This window comes from Mus musculus, chromosome 2, assembly GCF_000001635.26.
Source record: "Mus musculus strain C57BL/6J chromosome 2, GRCm38.p6 C57BL/6J".
In the NCBI taxonomy this organism is placed as follows: Eukaryota; Metazoa; Chordata; class Mammalia; order Rodentia; family Muridae; genus Mus; species Mus musculus.
In genome coordinates this window covers 136046216-136071311 of record NC_000068.7, presented here as the reverse complement: position 1 = coordinate 136071311, position 25096 = coordinate 136046216, and the positions used below count along the sequence as shown (strand labels likewise).

The 25096-nt window shown below is 42.2% G+C and overlaps 1 protein-coding gene across 3 annotated transcripts; it reads right to left on the bottom strand.

The window, feature by feature from the left end:
* Nucleotides 1–1394: 1394 nt before the first annotated feature.
* Lamp5 (lysosomal-associated membrane protein family, member 5) lies at nucleotides 1395–19287 on the bottom strand. Of its 3 annotated transcripts, none has more exons than NM_001356548.1 (7): nucleotides 18940–18973; nucleotides 12936–13213; nucleotides 12194–12366; nucleotides 11686–11817; nucleotides 11457–11562; nucleotides 10286–10474; nucleotides 1395–2299 (listed from the first exon to the last, which is right to left on the bottom strand). In NM_001356548.1, the coding sequence occupies exons 2-7, from the start codon at nucleotides 12997–12999 to the stop codon at nucleotides 2121–2123; spliced, it is 843 nt and encodes a 280-aa protein (NP_001343477.1). In that variant the 5' UTR covers nucleotides 13000–13213; nucleotides 18940–18973; the 3' UTR covers nucleotides 1395–2120. The 3 variants fall into 3 exon arrangements, with proteins under 3 accessions (NP_001343477.1, NP_083806.2, XP_017174807.1); XM_017319318.2 differs by having other exon boundaries at nucleotides 1401–2299; nucleotides 11686–12074; nucleotides 18940–19287; NM_029530.3 differs by lacking the exon at nucleotides 18940–18973 and having other exon boundaries at nucleotides 12936–13564.
* Nucleotides 19288–25096: the final 5809 nt, after the last annotated feature.

Below are 25096 nucleotides of genomic sequence, written 5' to 3'. Positions count from 1 at the left end.
CCTCATCTGTCGCAGCACTTGGGGGAGCAGGCCTCCCATCAACATCATGCCTAAGTAGCACAGTAGAGCTGGCCCTGGTGGCATGGTTCAGGGACAGTGGGAGAGCTCGCCCAGCCCCTTGTCTGGGCAAAGCAAGAGACCTGGTTCTAGTGGTACTGGCCCAGCAGAACTGGTGGGCTGACCAACTAAGCTTCCCCCCAGGTCCAGATTTAGTATTTTGGCCCAACCCAACATCCACCCTATCTATGAACTGCTAGAATGCATGAAGGGGTCCTGCAGATTCAAAGATGCAGGATCTTCATGACACAAGGCAACTATAGGATATCCTAAAGGAGTCCTGGTAATGAGCCAGTATTGATAGTGTAACAGAAGCCAGAGACTTCAAACCAGACAAATAACTCATTGCAATGAATATTGCAAAGGGATACATGTGTGACACACTGAGGATTTCAATGGCAAAATGGGGCTTGGAGGGTATTGTTTGTTTTGGTTTTCTATTTTCTTTTTTTGTTTTCTTTTAGGGGGAAGTTGCAAGGAAAAGGTACAGAAATGAAGGGATGGGGAGATGAGTGGGACTGGGGTACATGATGTGAAATTCAAAAAGAATCAATACACTTTAAAAAAAAAAGCAAAACCTTACTGATAACACAAGCAAACAAAGAAACCAAAGAGGTTTTCACACCTGGCTTCACCCCTATCTGTACCCCTTATTTGTTTCCCAGCTGTATGAGATGAACAGACATCCTCTGCTCTAGGTTCATACAGTGCTGCTATGGTTCTATAATGACCAAGGACTGAAGCCTTTTACACCCAAGTCAAAATAAACCCTTCTTCTTTATAAAGTACTCTGCTTATCATAGCTATTGTAGTGGTTTGAATAAGATTGTTCTGCATAAACTCATATATTTGAATGCTGAGTGATTGGGTTTAGGAGGTGTGGTCTCCTTGGAGTGGGGGTGGCCTTGTTGGAGGAAGTGTGTTGCTGGGGCTAGACTTTGAGGTTTCAAATGCTCAAGCCAGACCTCATAGTGTTACTCTTTTCCTGCTGCCTGACAACCCAGATGTAGAACTCTTGGCTCTTTCTAAAACATCATGTGTGCTTGTGTGCCACCATGCTTCCCACCATGATGAACATGGACTAAACCTCCAGACAGTCCAGTCAAACTTTTTCCTTTATAAGAGTTGCCATGGTCATGGTGTCTCTTCAAAGCAATAGAAATCCTAAGACAAGCTATGGAAAACCAATATTCTCCTCTTCTCATCCCTGCCCTATTTTCTCTCTCTCTCTCTCTTGCAAAACCAGAAAAATATTGATTTTAATCCACTCTGCTTACTAAAGAAACTGTTGTAGTTTTATTTTCTTGTTTCAAACAAACAAACAAAACAGCCAAAAACCAGAGTATAGTGCTTTTTTTTTTCTTTTTAATTCATTTTCAAAAGCGAACTCACATGGATTGATTCTGGAGGTCCCCTCACTTGGAACCGACACATTATGAATTCCAAACAACCGTGCGTAGTGTCATTAGACGGGTTCTTGTGCTGCAGAGTCACTGGGTGCAGGTAGCAGTGAGACATTCCCAAAACAATCACTAGACATGCAGAATGCCAGCCGGAAGCATGGGTCACTTTCAGGGGTCTTGCTGCTTGCAGGGAGCGTGAGGTTGTGTTTTGTGTACACTGAAAAACCGTGTAAGTATGCCAGCTGAGGCCGAGGGAGTGAAGCACCTGGGTTCTTCTGGCCTAGAGAGGTCTCCCAAAGGAAGCGTTTCCACTTTCTAAATGCAAGGGCCACATCTTTCTTTCTTTCTACGTGCTGTAGACTTACAAAGTCAGAGAATCAAAATTAAACCATCAGGAATAAGAAAGCTATTACCCTACTCACCAGCCCCTACTTACTCCGCAGTATGGACACAACATCCACCATTAATCCCCCCGAACCCCAAGACATGCCTTCCATCCCTGGGTTTAAGCATGGACACAGGCCAGGCACACCTCAGGTGCCTGGGCCTGTTGGAGTGTAGCTATGTTGGTGGATCCTGTATACAGGTGAAAAAGTGCCATTGTCGTTCTACATCATCTGGTTTGGGGGCAGGATGAGGAGGATGTCTGCCTGATGGTCCCTAGCCCATGTGCTTGTACTGGGAACGGTCCCTGGGGATCTGCACTTGATTGGCAGTCATTTTATGGTGGATGTGGTAGATCACAAGTGTTATGACAATGACAAGGCCCAAGATGAGGCCCAGGATCAGGGGCAGGGTCTCTTCCAACTGCTCTTGCTCATCCACTGGACATTTATGTTCTGAAATGAGAAAGGAGAAAGCAGTGAGTGCTAGTGACATATTCTGAATTCTAGGCCCTCCTAGCAGAAGCAAGACAATCTCTCAGGGAAGACTCTGTAGATTGATGGGTCATTTTTTTTCCTTTCACTTAGCCTTAGTATTTCTACATGATATCAAGTTAGTATATATTCATTTAGCAAGACAATATTTAGTTATTAGATTCTTGGCAGCCAGGGAATTTATTTAATTTTAAATTTACTTGAAGAGATTATCTAAGTTTCTATTGTTTTAGAATTACATATAACTACTATCATTTTTTCTAATTTTTAAACTTTTAAGTGAAATATAGCAGTCACACAATTATTCATAAACACAGAATGTTCAAGAAGACTGAAAGTAACAAGTTCTGGCAATGACTGGAAAGTGTTAAACAGTCTGGTGATCCCTAGTGAGCAAGACAAATACACACCTGCCTTTGAACCCAACAGTCCCTTACCTATATCAACCAGAGGAAAAAAAAAAGAAAATATATGGACATGATGAGACTAAAGTGAAAATATTCATAGGAACTATTGAGAATAGCCAAGTCAGGAAATAGCCAAATGTTCATAAAAATGGAATAAATGGTAATATATTCATAAAATATAGTATCAGTCAGCAATAAAGAGGAATAAAATTATAGCTATAAATTTAAAAAAAGTGAATTTCAGAATCCTAATATTGAATAAAAATTGTCAGGCACAAAAATGAACAGATTATATTATTCCAGTTGCCATGACATTCTTGAACAGAAAATGAAGTTCATGGTCCTAGAAACCTGAAAGGTGTTCACACTTAGGAAGAGGAATGCAAGAGAGCTTTGGATTGTGATGAGCATGGTTTATATCTTTAATCAATGTCTAGATTTCAAGTATATGTATATGTAAAGATGCTTAGAATTATGTGCTTTCAACTTTTCTGCACTTTAAACATGACACGTTAAGACACACACACATTAAAAGTTGAACATTCAGTATATTCAAATTGTACTATAAATTTAAATATTGTACACCTTGATGGATATTTATATTTGAGTAATTCATGTAGCCATCATTTTAGACTGAGGGAATAGCCCAGCAATACTTCACAACTGGGCTGTGTTTTCATGCTCTTAAAATCCAAAATAATTTAATAGCCCTGTGTCTTCAATATTACCTGGAAGAAAGCGAGGGAAACATTAGGAGAGGAAGGGGGAAGGGAGGAAGGGAGGGAGGGAAGAGAAGAGGAACAGAGGGAAGGATGGAGGGAAAGAAGGACAGAGGGAAGGAGGGAAACCAGAAATGCTAAAATTCCTTCTGATAGTCACAACTTATAGATAACCAGGGGGTCCTTTCATCAAATTTTTTAGTCTTATGTGCAGAAACTCAGATTTTAATGTCTCCTCCGAAAGACTGAGGCCTCAGGTGAAGATGCTCCAGCTACCATTTACCTAGTCACTACTGTATGCTAGGCACCTCTGGATCCCCTATGATCTCTTTGTCTTCTTGACATACACAGGACAAGCAGAAAGAACAGGGAAGCCTCCTGTACACTGGAAATCATTCCTCTCTAACAAGAATGAATGGGAGATTACACTCCAGTAATTCAATTTAAAAAAAAAAAAAAACTCTACTGAGACCTCTTTCTTTCTTTCAAGATAGTTTCATTTTGTACATATTGTCCTTGAACTCATAACCCTCCTGCCCCAGCTCCTGGTATCAACGGTATGCACTGGTACACCTAGATAATGGTCCTTAAATTAACATTTCACTTTAAAGACAAAGGTTATCTCTAATATAATGCCACAACAACTCCACAAAGAAAATGGCATTGTTTTCCATTTTCTACATGGAGCAATACAGGCTTCACTGGGCTAAGTGCTGTGCCCAAGTAAGACCCACTGGAAGCAAACAGAACGATCAACAGTGTAACTGCAGCGTATTAAAGGGGGGGGCGGGGGCTGGAATTCTATTGTGGTCCCTCAAAATTTTTCTTTTGTTACTTTAGGAAAAACCTGACCTAAAGTCTCAAAAGGGGGACTATGACTATGATTAGAAATCGAGCCACAGAAATGCCAGAGCATTAAGAGAGAGCCAACATGGTGGTTTAGACATGTCATCCCAGCACTTAGAAGCCAAAGGCAAGAGAATGTGTGCACGTCTAGAGCCTGTGCTACAGAATGGGACCCTGACTCAAAGTAGGTTATCTCAGATATTTCCCTTCCGTGATAAAATGTTTACACATAATAATTTATTCTGTTCTCTATCACTTAAAGCAATGGTGCTTGTGATCCATTAAAGCATGTTTGATGAAACTGTCCACATCTAGTCAGAACAGTATTTAGGAATTCAAAACGAAAATGCATGGAAGGCTACAGAGACAATAACATTTTTTTATATTGATTTGAGATTCAGAAACACGTGTGCTTCTTTATTGATACATGCATACTGGCAGTGACTGTTAACCCTGCACAGACTATTCTGTGAATAGAAAACCAATTCTATTGGTGACAGGGTCACCACTACTATGACTAGCACTGTTTGTATGATCTTCATTTATAACCAAAAGAAATCCTAAATACTCAGAATACTAGTCAGTACTAGTCAGAAGTTAATGAAATAGATACAGTCTCCTATTGAATTTCACACACACACACACACACACACACACACACACACACACACACACATGCACAACCAAAACCATATGATCTTCAACCCCTGCGTTCTCCTGAGTTAAAATCTTGAGCAGTGAGTGATCTGATGATTAACTCAGAGATTACAGAGCAAGATAGGTCCCAGCTTCCTCACAAAGGAGAAAAGCATCCCTTAGCTTAGTCTGTCTCCACATGCCCCAGAACCCTGAATTTCTCTGTTCACCTCACAGAATTTGGGATCCCTCATACTCTGGCTGGGCTAAACTTTAGATTACACAAAAATGAAGGCCTGGGTGTTTGACACGTGACAGGGAAAGATGAACAGCAACCCAGTGAATTGGGAAACAGATCAGACATTACAGGGGCCATCTGATGCCAGCTACAACAGCCAACGAGACTCCCCTCAACTTAACAGTGTGCTCTCAGATCAGGTTCTGACTGGTGGGTGTGGCATTTGTTGTATTATGTTTTAAATTTGTGTTCACTGGAAACATTATACTCTAGTGTGCTCCCAGTGGAGCACTACGAGTAAAGGGGAAATGTCAGACTGTCTGCTTGGGGCTCTCCTAATGTCCAGACTGTTTCTGAATAAATAGCAGGATCACTTTTGTGTAGCTGGGTATCCCTCTGTTGTCTGACCGTGTTGCTAGAGACAAGGTTTGATCCTTTTTTTTACATTGAGGGAGCTGTCTCTGCATTTGAGTTTTGTTTGCTGAGAAAATGTTAGCTTGAATAATTAGTTCATCAAGATTTATGTATTATATATTAAAAATAAAAGTAATGATCATTGGCTGAATCTTTGTGCTGGGAACATGGGTTGTATATACCATTTCTCACTAAACTTTGTGCTCTTCCAAAGCAGAGGAGGTGCATACATCCTCGCCCTATGTATAGCAGACAGGCACATAGTCCATCCATTTTCCCCGTGGCCTTCACCACACCAACCCATTACAATGGGTTTTAAGGACACAGCAGGTCATAAATTCCAGAGAACTGATTCCTTAAAAAAGCTGTCAGTAAAGGATAGCATTGATGGGCAAATGCCAGTTTCTTATCCCCTATGAGGACAACTCTAAGGCATACCACACTTTGGCTCTAGAAGAGAGCATCTGGAACACAGAATGCTATGACTAAGCCCTCTGCACAGGATCCACATAGAAACTTTCAATACAATTCTCAGCAGTGTACACTGGATTCACCTCCCTTTGGCTTCTTACACTGGAGATATTGACAGGCAGTAATTCAGGACAGCAAGACCACATTGTGCAAAAAATACGCCAAAGACATGTCTACAGGATCTGGAATCTACAGACTGTCAAAGTGCTTATGACAAGACATCTTGCCAAGGCCTTCTTTCAAGGATGTGACATAAAGAAAAGCCAAGGGCGTCACCTCCAAAAAAGCATTAGTTCCTACATACAACATTGCCTGATCCAGCTGTTAGTAAAATAATAAAAAGCACGGTGGGTCAGTGGGGTAGAATTCAAGGTTAGAGCCTCTATTTTAAATATCTATAAATTTGAGTTTCTAATAAAGGAGACCAGAGACAAACTTCATATTCTATTGTGTTTTTCTGACATTACATGCCAAATGTTCCTTTCTCCCAAGCCATTAAAATACTCAGGGTGGTTTATTCCCTCCCAGTGAAGAATCTCCTATCCCATCAGCCAGAAATCCCCCAGGCCCCCAAGAGGTTAGACTATGAATTAATTGCAGAAGGACAAGTTAATTAACCCCAGCTGAGAAACACAGGGTGCTTTGAACAGCAGGTGACCACACTGCATAGTGTGTCTGGTATACAAATGAGCCAAATGTGCCCCCCGCAACCCTCCATCCCTTCACTAAAGGCTGAGACTCTTTAGCTCAAAAGCCTGCTAGTGCCAGACTTAAATTTTTGTAAACCCAATTATTTTCAAAACAACCCAAATGTTTAGTCATTTAGAGCCTGATGCTTTGTTTAGGCCTTGAAACCTCATCCAACAGCTGTTGCCCATTGATAAGGGAGGGCCTTGTACTCATAAGGCCCCAAGCCATAGAAGCCTCGATAGGCTCAGTCACACAGAGGAACCCCGAAACTCCTCTCACTCTTGTTTTAAGTTGCTTACTGTTAATTTTTTGCTAGGGCATATAATAGTTATTATCTCTTCAGAACTACAGAAATGTGAATGAATGAATGATCAATCCCCATTTAGATGATGATTGTACATTTAATCATATACAATTTTTAATAGTTGAATAATCTGAGTAACAAAACTATCGTATATTAAATGAGTAGGTCTTAAATTATGATTAAAAATATAAGCATCACTAAATATAAAACTAAGCTACAATGAGCTTCAGTATTTCCAGAAAATAACCTGAGAACTGCTTAAATGTCAGGACTTTGTCAACATTAAGTCCAGAAAGTACTTAAATGTGACATTCTAAACTTTTTGAATTATATAAAAAAGAGACTTATCTGTCAAAACTTGTTTTGGACATCATCATTTTTAATGCATTACCATTATTGCTGATATCATCTCATATTATGTCATCTACCTCCCAAAACAGATGAAAACTGGTCTCACTCCTTTAAATAGCAGGAAAGGTTGGCTTTGGTCTGGACATTCATGAGAATTTTTCTGGTTGGACTAAACCATTTGCCTATATCCCCTCATATAGTTTACACTACTGTGAAAGGCCTTGCCCCTACACTGTTGATCAGTCAGTAGATACACGGCCCACTTTCCTCCAGGAGGTCCCTCACATTCCTCTACCCTCCAGATAGATGGCAGTCTTCACATTATGACTCTGAATAGATGGTGTTACGTACTATGAGGGGCTGCCCATCTCCTATAACCCAATTCAATCCCCACCCACCAAAGCTTGTTGTATGTTTCAGCCTCTAACCCTTCAAGCCCTCTATAGGATTCTGTAAATCAGCAGCAACATCCAGAGCTTGGCATGTGGGGCCCCACCTCAGGGCTACAGAAGCAGACTCTGTGTATTAATATCACAAATGTGTTCACCACCATTCACAATTCCTCTGAGCACTGAAATGAAGGTCAGTTCTCTAGCCAAATCCAATGCATTTAAAGGAACATGTGTGATGAAGATGTCAACTCTCACCTGCATGTGTGATAAAGATGTCAACTCTCACCTGGCTGCCCTCAGCCCCAGGGACTGTCCACTTACCCATTTTACTAAACCTTCTTTGCTTACCTCAAACAGCAGGCCAAGGAGACAGTTGTGAAGAATGTCAGCAATGGACTTTTCACTACAAGCCCTTGGCCATTTTCAAACACACGTAAACATAAATATAAACACACACAGAGAGACACACACACATACCCCCCCCCCACACACACACACACACTCACACACATCTGAAAATGCACACAACAAACACAGTGGTTGTGTAGATATATAACCAGACATTCTCCCCTCTGGCAGGTACAGCCCACTCACGTCCACATAGATGAATACAACATACTGGAAGGCCCTGGAAGTCCCAGTGCTGGAAACAGAAAAGGCAACCCAACAGGGATCTTTCCAATTCCATTGAATGGAATACAACAGCCTCTTCTAAGACACTGGTGGTCAAATGCTAAAAAGCATAGACAGGAGGAGCCAGGAACAAAAGAACACCTTGCACACAAAGGCACAAAATCTAGTGGATGATTCTGAATGAGTCCTGCCTCCTCTCAGAAACACTGATGCCCGAGCCACAATTACTAGTCTGACATGCCTGGGTAATACTGCAATTTACCTGGTCCTATTCTGTCTGTATCTAAGAAATTATGTATGCTTACAGTCTCGCTGTATGCCGAGTAATCTTCCCCATCTACAACCTTGAAATGGGTACAAATTGTTTTAAAGAAAAGATGTAACTAACTCTATATGATGAAATTCACTTATTTTAAAAGAAGTAGTTCTAGTCTTTATTCAGTAGTTGTTTGTTCTTTGTACACAAATTTAAACGTACACCATATGTGATTTCTCCACCCATAGTGACTATAAACAACCTAGAAGTAACCCAGAATGGATTTGGATTAGGAACTAGAACAATTAATGAATAAAACACCAGAAGTGCCAGGAAATAAAGAACCGGTAACAACTGGCCAGCAGACAGAAAGCCACTAAACAGCACTTAAGGTTCCCATTCGAACTTCAATGAGCCTGTGGTGACATTCCCATGGAAGGATACTAGGTGGTTTAATATTCTCATAGTGAGTGTCTGGGTCAACATCCATAATATTTCATATTAGATGTAATATTTTTGGTGCAAGAAAGACAGTGCTACATTTTATAAATATTTGATACATATAGTAAGTATTCTATATATATGTAGTATTTATATATAGTATTTTATATACGATGTATGTATAATATATAAAATACAGTATTATGTATACTATTTATATATTATTCTTATATAGTGAATATTTAAATAAATAGATATATAGTATTATTATATATAGTGAATATTTTTTAAAAAAATAAGTGAATATTTAAAACTGGGATTTTGTCCCCTAGAGCTTAAGTCCCACTTCTAATATACACACATATGTACATCTCTGTCACCTGAGTATCAGCCCATCTGTTTAGTCCGTTACTTGAACATCTGTTTTAATCTAGTGCTGTGTTAGATGTTAATAAAGCCAAGAGGAAAATAACCAGTGCCAAGCTGATTAGCTGGTCTGCAACCCACATGGCTAAGCATTAACATGGTGGACTGAAAATTCCATCCAAGAGCACCATAGAAAGATAGAAGGAAAGAGAGAGTGAGTGGGAGTGAGAGGGGGAGAGAGAAGAAAGAGAGAAGGAGGAGGAAGATGAGAAGGAGGAGCTGCACAAGAGAATCTGCCCCTCCTTTTTTTTTTCAGGGAAATTTTACCTTCTGAATTCTCAAATGCTTTGGGAGAAATTACTCAAGGATGGTGGACTCTCAGTTAGAGGTGAGAGCAAGCTTTGTGGAGGTAAAGCAGGATAGCTTGGGAAATGGTAGGTCCGTCAGATGATCCTCCAATCTGAACAGTTAAATAATTCATTGCATTCGCTCGGTAATCCCCAACCCCATGGAAAGTACAAATAAAGAAATTAGAATCTGCCTATGAGAATCAGAATATCAAATTGCCTTTAAATAATTTCTCCTATACAAGTGAGTAAGAGAATAAAGAGGCAAAGGGTTGGGACAGGGATGGGTATTTCAGAAACCTTATAACGTCTACATCTTGTGAAAACTGCTGAGAAGAAACAAAGGTAACACCATCCCGGGAGGGAGGCCAGTAAGCCCCTCTTTTCAGCCCTCTTTAAATCCTCCTTTCCCTTTCCTACCGCCAGCCTAACCTACCTTCACTGAAGACAAAGTCAGAGATGATATCAAAGGGCTGGATGTGCACTGCGGACAGGATCATGGTGACAGTCTTCTGAGGGTCACTGGAGGCCAGAGAAATGGTCTGCTGAGCCTGACACTCATAGGACATCCCAGCTGGGGTGACCAAGGCAGAGAGGTGATGAGAGCTGGCGATGTACTTATTAACTGCGGGAGAAGCAAGGCAGCAGTTAGGATGGATGCATACTCATTGCTGCTAACTTAGGCAGAGCTCTCTGCTTAGCTCAGAACCTATGCCTCCTATTGGTGCTGCAATCCCAGGACTGGAGCTCCAAGAAAGATAGGACCAAGTTCTTCACTGTCCCTGAGCCTATCTCATTAGATATTAGTTTGGAATTCCATTGTGGAAGCACTGTGCTGCCTGAAAACAGGACCCTTTGACTAAGGCCTCCATCAGTGGTTCCAAAAACACACCAATGACCTAGGTCTCCATGGTTCCCATCCCATGTTTTCTCTTCTTCTGGCTCAAGTTTGCTGTTCTTTTAGAATCAATCGCAGGGACTAAGTGATGGAAGGTCTCTCTGCAAGTGACACAGTGAATTTTGCTTTTGTTTTAAAAAATACATTTAAATATATCTCTGGTCTTTAATAATGCTCACAGATAGGAAGGAACATTGTTATTTCAGGTGTGGGTATTTTGGGTGTTCTCTCTGGGATGGTTTTAGAAGGCCTGAGTGAGAATGGGCAGGAAACGCTAATGAATTAAGATACAAAACCTGCCCTGTGGTGGTTGCAATTAAAACTCCAGAGCTACACCCCTGTGCACAGGGTGAAGCTGCAGGCCACCCAAGCCTGTCACAGTGTCCGCTTGCATTTCTGAGGATTTGCTTGTTTTATTTAATACAGGAGAGCAGATCAATCTGCGATGCAGAAAAAAAAAAACATAATAGCGAAACTCATTGGAGCCTCTTCTAGAGAAAATTCATATTTCAGCTTGAGTCTGAAGGATCTTTGATCTAGGCTTTCCTGAGAACACACAGAGGTTCTCCTGCCTCTTTGACCCTGGAGAGCAAGCAGTCCCAGGTTTGCCTATCCTCAGAACAAAAATCCCAGAGTTGCTTCCAAGATCCAGAGACAGGATGAGTGTTTCTGGTTTGCTCTTGCTCCTGTGACCCCCTGAACTACTCACCCTTCACAGGGGCTTTAAAGTGAGTCTTCTCCGAGGAATCATAGACAAAATGCACCTTGTTCAGATTCCAAGTCGCCTCTGGTCCTTTGGAAGTGTTGTGACTTTCCTGCCAAGATGGGGAGGGTCCTGTGAACCCCTCTAATTGCTTTAAGATGGGCAACCCCTGAGGCCACTGTGCGCACACCCATGCGGGACTTCACCATCCCTCTACCTCCCCGCATCGAATTACCTTTACAAAGAGCATTCTGAGTGTGTAGGCGTGATCTACCCAGAACACCTCCAGCTCCGACTCGTTGTGGCCACAGTGGCCCTTCACCTCAGCTCCCCGGGTCAAGGAGATCTCAGCCTGTTCTGTGATCAGCTGGGAACACACACGCCCCGCGCCCCCTCAGCGCGCCGGGCCCTGGCGCGGACCGGGAAGGGATGCGCGTCCAAACTCTAGCTTGCAGGTTTGGGCGCTCCTGTGCCCGCGCGCTCCGGGGTCCAGGAACATGCGGGTAGACTCTTACGTGCACACCCCTCCAGGAGGGGAGCAGAGAGGGGGGTTTACTTTTAAAGCAGGCAGGGCGAGCAGAAGGCGTTGCAAGCCGGAACCCCCATGCAGCATTCGGGAACAGCCTGCGGGGGGTTTGGGGGGGAAGAGGCGGGCGACTGAGGTCTTGGCAGGGCCTGGAGGGAGGGTGCCCTTCGGCCCTGCCGCCCCTAGGAGCAAGCTGGGGAGGAAAAAGATTCCTTACATCCACATAATTGCTGGCCCACACATCATAAGGTACAATAAATTTGGCTGCAAACTCTGCCATGAGACACGTCGTCCCATTTTCCCGCACCACAAATATGTCTTTCTCGGGGTTCGTGGAAAGGCCCGAAAGATTTTCCACTTCTTGTTCTGCCACGGTTTGGACCATTACATCTGCGGAACAAGGAAAGCAATTTCATTGCTCTCGGGCTCAACTAGCCCTCTGCTTTAGGACACCTGAGCTGGTTCTCTGCAGGCTTTGGAGAGGCAAAGTTCCCTGCTCGAAGCAGTGTGCTCCGCAAGCCATTTCTCTAGTCTACCGCCACCAAACTCATATTTACTGCTGATAATTTATAATGAAAACAGAAGCTAAAATAAAATTAAATTCTTATTTGCAATACGACTAGGCTTTAACACACACACTTACACACATACACACATACACACAGACACCCTGGGGGTTTAGGGAGCGCGGTTAAAGCTAAATCTTTCTTGGCAGTGCTATGCCCCACCATCACAGCCATGAGTTCGGCGTGTCTAGCGCTCTGTCTGGGAGATGCCATACAGGTGTGTGGCTCTCTGGGAGTTCTCTGATATGGATGGGTCATAACACTCACCAGCCCCAAATAACCACAAGCATAAAGACCTAGTACAACAGAGTGAAATCAGAGGGCTTTATTCGGTGTATTAGATTCTCTGCTGCAGAGTGCATTCAGTACCCCTGGTCCCCAGACGCTACTCACGGAAGAACATTAGGAGAATCCGAAGTCTGTCTCCACCAAGAAGGGTTCTTACTCGGAGATCCATGCTGTTGCCGCGAACCAGGCAGATGTGTTTCTGCTGCAAAGGCCGCCCCGGGAGGAAATCCCTCAAAGTGGCCGGTAGAGTGAGCTAAGGGAGGGGGCGGACTGGGAGGAGGGAGCGCGCGGGATAGTCGCGTGCTGCACTGGGTGCTATGGCTCTCCCGCCGCACACTGCAGAGGAAGCACCCAGGATGCAGGAGCTGTCCACGCTGAGAGTTCTGGAAATAACGAGGTTGTGTTTCAGGACTTGTAATTTGGCTTGTCTAGAAGGCCAATGGGATTGGGGTGGTGTGGGGGAGGAAATTTCTCCCTGGGTCTGTATACTGCTCTGCAATGGTATCTGCAAAGATGACTCTGTCCTAGGAAACTTAATGCCACCCTCGGACTTGCTAAACCCTCCCACCAGGTACAGCCAGTATGTACTGTAGATATAACACCACCGGAGCTCCGAATTCTGCTCTTGAAACAAACCAATAGATTTGTTTCAGATTGTTCATTCTTTGGAGAAGGAAGGTAGGCAGGAACAGAGAAGGAAAATGCTATGGCAACAGTTTCCGGCTTTCAGAGACATCTGTACCCACTCAAGAGCTGCTGAGTATAAGGTTAAAATGATATCTCCTCAAAGGGGGTGGGGGGGTCCAGGCCATGCCGCATATCCTTTGGGACCCAGTGACCAGTGAGATCTATCTCTGAGGGCATGTGGCCTGAGCTAGCCCCATGCAGTAAGCTGTGATCACTCTGTTAAGAGGGTTGCAAATAAACCTAAATCTTGGGAGCAGACAGGGTTATCTGGGGTCTCATAGGACAGAAATTTTAGAACTATGGTGTAAGTAAAGACCTATAGTTATGTAATGAAAACAGGCTGGTATTACGCTAAAGCTTCTGGGGAGCAGAAAGACAAACATCGCTAGATAATTCCTGTATTTGCATTTTGGTAGTTCGCTGATTTTTTTCTTTTTAATTCTTGCTCTAATAAATCAGAATGAACCTTTTTTGGGGGAATAGTCATGGTGCTCTAATTAATTGTAATGATGTCCAAATATTTCTTTTATTAGAGAATATTGCACTAGGTCAATAAATAATAATCGCCTTAAACATAATGACATAGCCAATGTCGTGTTAAAGGACAAACTGCAAAGCATTTTACCTATGTTGTCAGTTTGAATCTCTCCATGACTTTAGAAGCTGAGCAAATGAAAATAGAGGTTATTGTTATTGTTATACCTCCCCCAAAGTGAGACATTGAGAAATTCAATGACCTTCCCAAAGTCATATGGCCAGTTTGAATTAAAATAGAAAAAAAATCACGTGTTTTACATTTACAAGGATCGTAATCATTTCTCTTTATATAACACTTTCATTCTAAAACTTAGCATATTATGACCGCCACTACAATTTTTTATTAAATGATAAATGAACTGAAACCTAAAAATATTAATAATTCACACTTTTACATCTATAAAGTGCCAATTTAAGAACTGATATGCTCTAACATAGTATTTGCTTCAAATTGCCAATATAATTCTGTGTATTTAATTTTTCAAAAAAATCCTTCTATCAAAAATTAGATCAATAGCAACTCAAATTGTAAAGTATTACAATTAATACTTGTAGCACTATATTAATTAATACTGAAGCACTATATCTTTTGATATATATCTGCATTTTGGAATTTCATCAAAAATGGCAACAATCTTGTGAAAGTGATTATATATACAAAATGGAGGCAAATTGTTATTCATATAATTTCAATTCTTATTACATATATAAAACATATATCATCTGTTAACAATTATGAAACACTTATTTTTTCTGAGATACTGTAAGACTTATAAAGCAAGAACACATTCATCCTTGTTTTTATTTGTCTTCCTGTCTGTCTGTCTGTCTGTCTGTCTGTCTGTCTCTCTTTGTGTCTTTCTACCTGTGTCTCTCTCTCTCTGTGTGATGTAGGATTACAACCTTCTGCAGGATGTAATTTCTCTTATTTAAAAATATTGCTGTAATATTTAAGGCAGTGTTTCTCAACCTTTTTAAATACTGTGACCCTTTAATACAGTTACTCACGTTGTGGTGACCCCCAACTATACAATTATTTTTGTTGTTTCTTCATGGCTGTAATTTTGCCACGGGTATGAATCATAATATAAATAGCTGGGTTTTCTGTTTGTGTCAGGTGATCCCTGTGAAAGGATTATCTGACCCTAAAAGGGGTCCTGACCCACAGGTTGAGAACCACTGATTTAAAGGATGTGTGGTTAGGTCAGTTAAGTCACTGAATTTAAAAATATTCAAAATCAAATACAGAATGAAGCCATCCATAAACTTTAACTGAGTACCAACCACTTGTATTGAATATAGTGAAATAAACAATAGCATTATAGAAGCAGAAGAATTGCCTGTCAAAGACTATAGTGCTTCCCTTCATGGTGCATTATTGCAGATATCATAACCTTATGAGATGATGAAAGATCAACTAAATTCATTCATGATGGTCGGTTTTCATAAGAACAGTAGATGGGAAGTAGTCTTGACCAATGATTTTAACTGTTCACCATGATTTGTATAATGGCAGTTCTTTGACAGTTATTTCTTTCCATTCCTTTCCATTCCTGATAGAAATGATTCTTTGTTGACACCAAAGAGTATTTGAGCAAGTTGAAAGGGAAAAATGGGAGGAGCAGAACAATCAATACTCTCTCTCTCTCTCTCTCTCTCTCTCTCTCTCTCTCTCTCTGTGTGTGTGTGTGTGTGTGTGTCTGTGTGTGTGTATGCATGCATGCGCACATGCACACTTACTCTTAAATAGAGTTTACATGTATATCTCTTAAGTCATTCAACTTATCACCAATGACTCCTTGGAATAATAACTAGATTATTAAATCTGCAACTTGCATCTATATTTAATTTAACAACTGTCTAATCATCGTGAAGAAGATATAGTTAGGTCTTTACAGTAAACAAAAAAGTGATGACAGAGAATTTAGCAATAAACCATACTCGGAGATATAGACAAATGTGGCTGGAAAGATGGCTCAGTGGTTAAGAGTGTTGGCTGCCCTTCTAGAGGACCCAGTTCAATTACCAGCACAAACATCTATGACTCCTCCTGTCCCAAGGAACAGGGTGCCATTTTCTAGCCTTCATGGTACATACATGGTGAGCATACCTTCATGCAGACAAAACACCTATACACATAAATAAAGATAATAACCAAGGTTTCCAGAAAGAATTTAATCCATTGCTCAAACCTGGAGTGTGGGAAAGGCAGGATAAATGCTGTAAATGTGTATACTTGTGTAGATGAGGAAGAGGAGGATGGTTTGACAATAGCTACTGATGGTCAACACTGAATGCCAGGTCTGACTCACACAGTAGCCTTATGATTTCCAGTAGATCCTAAGGGTCCTTCGATGGTCTCACTCCATCCATGTACTCTCCCATTGCATTAGTTTTTGTGACTAATCATACTATTTGATGATGGCATTATCATACAAGGGGTGGAAATGCCTTATTTAGAACTTCCAGCTTGGGTGGGAGAAAGTAGGATTACATGTGAAAATATGGTGCTTTGTGTACTGTATGCCTTCTGTATTGTTTCTCTGAGAAATTGTGCTCACTCATATGCAAAACAATGACATCTACAAAACTTGTTCCAAATAAATTTAAACTTTTCACTTTGATGCCTCTCTATAACTGACTTTTGTAGAACAGAGACAAAATTATGAAAATCAGGAAACATTGCTTATTAGGAAATCATGCCCACATGCTTAACAAAGAAAAGGTTGGGCTTTGTTCCAGCTGAAATTTGTGTATTGAGGTTTCTATCCACCTTACAGGGAAGTATAAAAATGATACTGCTGTACAACACAAGTCCCAGGCCAGCCAAGTGCACAGAGAGGCACATCATGAATCATAGAAGCAGAATAATTCAACTACACTAAACTAGACTCACACACTTAGCCAGAAATGCTGTCATCAGAACCTTTCTTTTGTTTAGCTCATTACAGAGCAAACATCTCATTACATCAATCATTACAGACCTCAAATCCTTTCTAGAATAGAAGACAACTGGAGATAAGAACTGAAGTATAAGTTTTCATTTGAATATTCTGTGCTTATGCTGTCAAACGCCATGGTACATAGAGAGAATCTGGAAATTGAGATTGGATTTTTGATGCACTCAGCCTGCCTGCACTTTCTGTGATTGCCTTTATCCTACTATTTCTTTCGCCCCTCCTACATGTATTTCTTCAAGAGCTGTTTCTACAATAAGATTAATCAGCGAAAGAAACAACCAGAATAATGGCTCTTTCATTGGCCATGTTTCTAGCGGGCCCCAAAGAAATGTCATGTATGAATTAATTTCAAACAAATGCCTTCACCATGGAGGGTTGAAGAGACCAAGAGCAGGCAAACCCTAGTAGTGAACTAGAACAGAAATAATTTCCATCTTTGTAAGTAACAGTCATAGGATAAGTGTTCTGGCTGGGTTTTAGTTAACTAGGTGGGGTTTCGTGTACCACTGTCTCCAGTGTGCAAGGTCTTAGGCCATAGAGCACAGCTAACTTTTTCTTAGGAACAAGGGAAACTTTAAAATATTGGGCAAATTTAAAACAAGAGTTTCAGGAGGTTGGTGTTTTTATCCTTTAAGATGTCTCTCCAAGAAATAACTACACTATGGATAAGTAAGATTAGACAATCTGAGATTCATTTAAATTAATTTGTTACCTGACTTATGGGATAATTTAATTGCTTAAAACCTCTTTTAGGAGGTGCTGGTTTCTAGCCAGTCTCCAGCCAGTCTCTAGGCAACCTGGTCATTTTAGTTACTGTTTTAATTGTCTATCTGAAATTATTTTCTTATTACCTTAAAGCTAGGATAGGGTCAATAGTGGCATTTAGGAAAAAGAGTGAGAGCACAAATGAGAGCCTTTTGTGCCCTGGTAGAAACCCTTTAAGCGCAGCATCTGGGGGTCCTGAGTAGCTCACTCCACTTTCCAGGCAGTCCATGTTTGGGACCTTTCCTATGACTGCACTTGTGAAAATGTCGCAAGCTGTTCTAGAACCAGCAATAACAAAGGCTGAAAGGAGGAAGACTACACTTTTAGGAAGGTGACAGAAAGCCTCAGAAAACACTAGTTGTTCATGATTATTTCTGGTAGTAAAGACATTGGGGAAGAATGACTTTACCTCTCTGGCTATCAGCAAACCTTTCCAAAGAAATGATGCTAGTACACACTGCCCCATAGCTATGACTTTAAGTGGGGGACATAAATTGCACAATTTCTGTAAAAATACTGAGAAATGTAAATATATATGCTAGGAGCATGCACTGAATATGAAATGCTCAGGAACCATAGACTGCTATCTGTGGAACTATGTAGGAACTTCATAAAGCTAGGAGAGTCTCGATCAGAGTGCAGAATCCTTCAGCTAGAAGCTGCACTTTATTTTGAGCAGACTCCTATGATATTTAGGCCTAACAGCTTTTGCCCATATAAATGGAGGGACATACAAGTACTCTATCATATGTGTTGTGTACAGTAATATATTACTCTCTATATAATAGATATTACTATATGTAATATATATATCTGACACACACACCTGCCTGGTGGTCTTGATGCCTTTACACTAAGCTGATGAAATCCTGAGCCTAGGAAAGACATTAATTTTCAGCACTGTGCTGTTAGCTTCTCTACAGTCCTTTGTGCCCCAGAAGAGTTGCCAGACTAATAGATCTGAGAGAATAGGAGGGCTGGAGCAGAGGAAGCCTTAAAGTATGAGAGAGAGAGAGAGAGAGAGACAGAGAGAGAGAGAGACAGAGAGAGAGAGAGAGAGAGAGAGAGAGAGAGAGAGAGAGAGAGAGAGAGATCAAGTTGCAAAGATTTCACTTCTCCTTCCCTCCCCCACCCCAAACCGCCAGCCCCAGTGTCCTCACCTCAAGGAAACTGTCCCAAGTGCCATTCAGCTCCAGGTAAGAACTCCAATGCCAGGGGCGCATGAGATGCTGGTGGTGCCTGGATTATTATTTTTGTTTGTTTGCTTGTTTGTTTGTTTGTTTTTAGCACTATGAGCTCCAAGGAAGTCTTTCAAACTAGACAGTGGCTCCTGCTCTCTCTAGAAAGCTGAGAGGGCCTACAAGCACGCTGGTAGGCAGAGTGGGGGTGGGGGCTCAGAGTCAGGTGGCCCGATGTTAGGTTTTGTTCTGCTTCACCCCTTCTTTTCTGGAAATCTGGGGGAAGGAGGTGGGGTGGAAGGCATTCCAACTAGAAAAAAAAAATCCAGTCTTTCACTTTAAGGAGTGTATCCAGGGACAAACCAGGGACCTGCCTTTGATCAAAAACCTCTCCAGCTCAAAGGCAGCTCTGTAGCTCAGAGGCGGCAGTGCCCAGAGGGCTCCAAGAGGCGGGTCTCAATACAGTCCTCCCGGGATGTGCCTCCCTGCGTTCCTGCAGGACCTGGCAGCTGCTGACCTGACAAAGAGCAAGCTGCCCATCTGGACTCGCCCCCTCTCCACTGGATAGAGCAGATTAGAATGCCGGGTTCTCATGCTTCCTGTACACCAGGGAGTCATTCTCCATATATCCTTGAAATTATATATATACATTTGTATACATGCCTATGAAAACATCGCGTTTGGATTTGGTTTTCCCTATACGTTTACTGCTTGTTTGATTTTTTTTTCTTAATGTAAAAGCAAAGTTAATAACTTCTCAAGCCTCCCCCCGCCCCCAAGAGATTCTCGAGGCCTCTGCCAGCCATTCCAGAATGAGCACCTTCCGGTGCACCCTCCAGGCCCAAATCTATTTTCTCTCCCAGGAGGATTTTCCCGGCTGGCCACCTTTCTGGTGAAAAGCCTCTTCTGTGGGTGCTTGATAGTTAGCTGTCCAAAGCCCGCCTGTCCCAACCAAAGCCAAACCGCGTTTGGAACCGCAGCAATCTAAGCGCACCAACGCAGGTCACCCGGAGGTCCTGAGCCCCGCAGCTATCTCCCTGTTATTCCCTTATTCCCGGACGACTTTGCCAAAGCGCACAGATGGGGCACGCCTCCTGCCTGGCGCTCCCAGCCAGCAACACTCCTGGGAGATGCCGCTGATGGATCACCTCATTCCCCAATTTGATGGGCCGGAACCTGGGTGGGGAGGTTGGGTCTGTGAGCTGGAGGCAGTCTTAAGAGGGCTCAATTTCTCTGGGAGAACAGATACGTATCTAAAGATAAATCTCGGAGTCCATAAAAATTAGGCTTCAGTTTCTTGTTCTCAGTACCGGTAAGGCGCCATTGTGTCTGTTAGTAAGGAAGCAGAGGGTAGTGAATGTTTCCAGGGAAAGTACACCGCTGGGCTTCTGCATAGGCATCCACTGGTCTCTTCTTGCTGGAGGCTGTTAGAAGGCAGGGAAAGAGGAACAGGACGAGTGAAATCAGTAAGATCAAAGTAAAACAAAGAAAATGAACTCTGAGTCCATATGGTCTAAATCGCGCAGAGGATGGGAACCAGGTTCAACCTAGGCTCAATCAAGACAGGATAAGAACCAAGTATTGACACCGTGTACATGCCACAACATCCAATTTAAAGGAAGACAGCCAGGGGAGCCCTATTGAGTCCAAGCCTCAGTAAAGATGGGTACATGAAAGCCTGGAATTCTTATCCAGCTCTCCTGCAAGATCAAGAAAGCTGCACCTAGGTGACAAGGCAAGGCTTTTTATACCCGGAATGGCACCAGACTGGCAGCTCAAACAGGAATTGGAAAGGGTAACTCCTACCACCTCCATCTCCAAGACAAAGCTCAAGGGAGAGCAAAGTGCTAGGCTGAAGGAGAGTCAAAGCATTTGGGATTTCTGTTTCTGGACTCTGACTGTGGGTTTAGCCTATGCCGGTTTTCTTTCAGCTTTGGATATTATTCTTCCTCCGGGTCTCTGGAGCTCCAATTCCTACAAAGCATTTATCCTCAACCCAAGGCATTTGTTCTAAAATGGAGCTTGAAGGATGCCAAGGGCATGAAGCCTGGATGCTCCAGGATTCCCTAATCCAGGTGGACACACCGCAGAAATAAATCGGCCAGCCCGATTAACACAGCCACAAAAGTTGCAAGTTGTTCAGGATCAAACCTCACCTGGGTCAGGGTATCTAGGTGAAACACTGCTCAAAGTCTGGTTCACAGGCTGATGGCATCACCTTCTTCTGGGAGACTACAAAAGAGCAGGTCCAGACAAGAAGGACTGTTTTGGAATCCGCCTTTTGAACGGAGCTTCCGAATGTTGAGGTGGAAGAAGCCCTGGCTCTACCCACAAAGCCTGAGTTTAACTGTTGCCAACTTGTCCACATGTTTCCCAGGCTTTTCTTCATCTGTCAAGTGGGAGTTGTTTTGAAAGTCCTGGGAGCTTCTATGTAAACCAAGATAATGTGTGGAATTAATGAAACTGAAATCTATAGCTGGTGATACCCAGATAGGATTGTGATTTTTAAGCACGCCAGGTGGTTTTTATGGAAGCCAGGGACTGCTAGTGTGTAAATACTCAATAGCAGTCAGTTGTTAGCTGAGATACTAGACACACTTGACACAAGACAATGTGTACAATGTTTAAAGCTACTGCCCCTTGACGCTTGGCTCATTCCGATCACAGCAGCATGACCATGAACTAACTAGCAAACCTTCCTGGGATTCAGTTTCTTGTAAAATGGAGTCAATAATAGTGTCTACCACAAGGGATATTGTGAGGATACACAGTCGACCTCAGTAAATGTTAGTTTATAAAGCTGCATTTCTCAGTCTCTACGCATGCATGTGCTGCAGGAAGTGGTATATTATGTGTGGGTGAACACAATACAGAGGAAGATATCATGTCCTATGGGCCAGCCTTGCCTGGGCTAGCTTTCTGTGATTACTGCTCCCTGAATCTTTTTGTCTCCTTTCTTAGTATCTTTCTGACAAATTGTGCTGTCCCTGATTATCATGGAGTCATTAGCCTGAACAGGAAGGACCTTCCTGAAAGGAAGAATGTAAAATATGTACATTATTATAAAAACAAGCCCATGGCAGCCATCAACACTCATGCAGGCCCTTGGCCACTGGCCTTATTCCAGGGGCAGGAACCATGTCATTCTGTCCCCACCAACGCCATGCCAGACTGGCCACCAGGAATCCTCCTGTATCACTCTAAGTCAGTGGTTCTCAATCTTCCTAATGCTATGACCCTTTAATACAGTTCCTCATGTTGTGGTGACTCCCAACCATAAAATTATGTTATTACTTCATAACTATAATTGAGATCATAACTATAATTTTGTTACTGTCACGAACTATAATGTAAATATTTGTGCTTTCTGGTGGTCTTAGGTGACTGCTGTAAAAGGATAGTTCATCCTCAATGGAGTCACAATCCACAGGTTAAGAACCACTGCTCCAGGCTTTATTTATTTAAGTCAGGGTTTCTCTCTGAACCAGAAGCCATATTTTTCAGCTAGGCTTGCTGGCCTCCAACCACAGCAATCCTCTTGTCTTTGCCCCTTTACAAGTTAGGGGGCTCTATGTATGGAGGAAACCATGTCTGACTTCATGGGAGTGCTGGGATCCAAGCTGGGGTTGTCATGGTTTCTGAGCAAGCACTCAGAACCACAGCCATTTCTCCAGACCATCTGCCATGATTTTGATATGGATTGTTTCCACTCCAACTCATGCTGAGACTTGCTCTCCATTGGTATGGCAGTGAGCGGTGGTGGAAACCTAAGAGGAATTTCATATCGTGAGATATTCATGCCCATGAAGGGATTGTTGCATTTTCCATAAGGGAATTAAAAAGCCTCTCACTGTCCCGTGCATTGACTAGCATGTGCACTGTGTTCCGTTGGTCCACTTTCCCCTTTCTGTTTTCCCACTAGGAGCTGAATTGCCATGTGCCTCTGCAGAGGCTGAACACTATGTTTTTGGACCTTCATAACTGTGATTTGTATAAACGTCTATTTTTTAAATCACTCAGATTCAGGCATTTGGTTATACTAACAAAAAGGCCAAGACACCAATTTTAAACCAAAAATGGTAGAGAGGCCTGATGACTTTATTGTGTTCCATCTTATATTCTCACCATTCAAACAGCCCTCGCCCAGAGCACAGAATCTTATTTTTGCTGAAGACTGATGACATTCCTGTCCATCAGTTATGGGATGCTGGTGTGGAGTGTGTGCATACCTTGGGAAGGCCCTACCTAGAAATAGGGTTTGGGTGGGACTACTGTCATATCTAACAAGTACTCAGATGCTTATGGTCAGAAGAGATCAAACCTTGGGAAATGCCAGATGAATGGGGCCGGGGTAAAACTGTAACCAGAGTGCTGTGAAGTCAAGGGAGACAGGTGAATCCCTGGAGCTCATTGGCTAGCCAGCCAACTCACCTAGTGAGCTCCAGTTTCACTGAGACAGGCTGCCTCACAAAAGAAAATGGAGAGCAATTGAAGAAGAAATCTGATGCCAATCTCTGGATTCCGTGTTCACCAACATACACAAGTGCAGCTATCCTTATGGACATATACCCACACCCACATGCAAAAAAACTAAAAATAAACACTAATCAACAGCAGTACTACCCAATACAGATGTAACACAACTTATACATGTAATTTAAAATATTCTGATAGGCACACTTAAAATTAAAAAGAAAAGGATAGGATTGACCTTAATCATATACATTATTTAACACAAAATATTAAAAATTAGTATTTGAACATCCAATGCAGAAAATATGAATTTTTTGTTTGATGCCTTTAAAATCTGGTTCAGCTACATTTGAAATAGAGAAAAGCCACAAGTGTCTGATAGCTTCTGTATTAGACAGAACAGGTCTCAAAAATGTCTTCAACTGGGAAGGAACATAGAATTAAGTTTCCTTGTCCACTTGGAAATTGTCTGGAAATGCATACTAGAATGTCTAAAACTTAGACTTCACATAGATTTGCAAAGATCAAGTGTCTGCATGGCTATAATCTACAGAAGGTTCTTCTTGCCATGTTGAAGACGCCACTGGTTGCCTTCTAGATTTGTTCTCACATGACCGAGATGAAGCTTTAGTCTCTCTCTCTCTTTTATAAGAACAAGAGTAACAGTTCTTTCAAAGGACCCCATCTGCCCGCATAGCATCCTCTATATGGAACTTTCTCTTTAAGACTCCATGGAAATACCATTGCACTGCGAGCTAGGACTTCATTTGAGCTGGAGGCGTGTGTCTTTTCACATTCACGTGGGAGGCAAGGGAGACACATTACAAACATGTGTCTTTTCACATTCACGTGGGAGGCAAGGGAGACACATTACAAGCATGTGTCTTTTCACATTCACGTGGGAGGCAAGGGAGATGTGAGAAACTCAAGGATACAACTGCTAAGGTTATATCAGTTGTGTAGAATAGAGACAGGGGCCACTCTGTTCACCATATGATTATCAGTTGGATTCTTGTGTTACAAGAAAGATTACTTGGCATTTTTTCCTCTTGCTCCAACATGGGCATCCACTGCTGTTTCTTTTATCTGTAACCTCTCCCTTCAGAAGAACTACTACCCTCAACTCGCACTTCATGAAGTTATGGTAAGGTTGAACCTGCCATCGATACCTGATGTAGGGATCAACGCTTGATGTTAGGAGTGAGGATATAATGACTCTTCATCTATGAGAAGGGATCCTTATTCTTGTTTGGATTTGGAGAGGATGTGAGGTGTAGAGCTGTTAGGAGGTGATGACTCGAACTAAGAGAGAATAATGCAGATGGTTACTGACCATTGTGATAAATTCCTAAACTCCACTATTGCTCTGAAAATAACTATTCTAAAATGCATAACCTTCATGGTAGAGCCCTGGACTGGCTAGTTTTATGCCAACTTGACACAAACTATAACCATCTGAGAGGACTAAAAACTGAGAGGAGAAAATGTTTCCATATGATCCAGAGGTTGGCAAGCCAGTAGAGCATTTTTTTCAATATGGGAGGGCTCAGCCTATTTCGGCTGGTGCCACTGTAGATTCGTGGTTAGGTTCCATGAGAAATCAGATTGAGCAAGCCATGGGAGAAAAGCAAATAATCAGCACCCCTCTGCATCAGCTCCTGCCTCT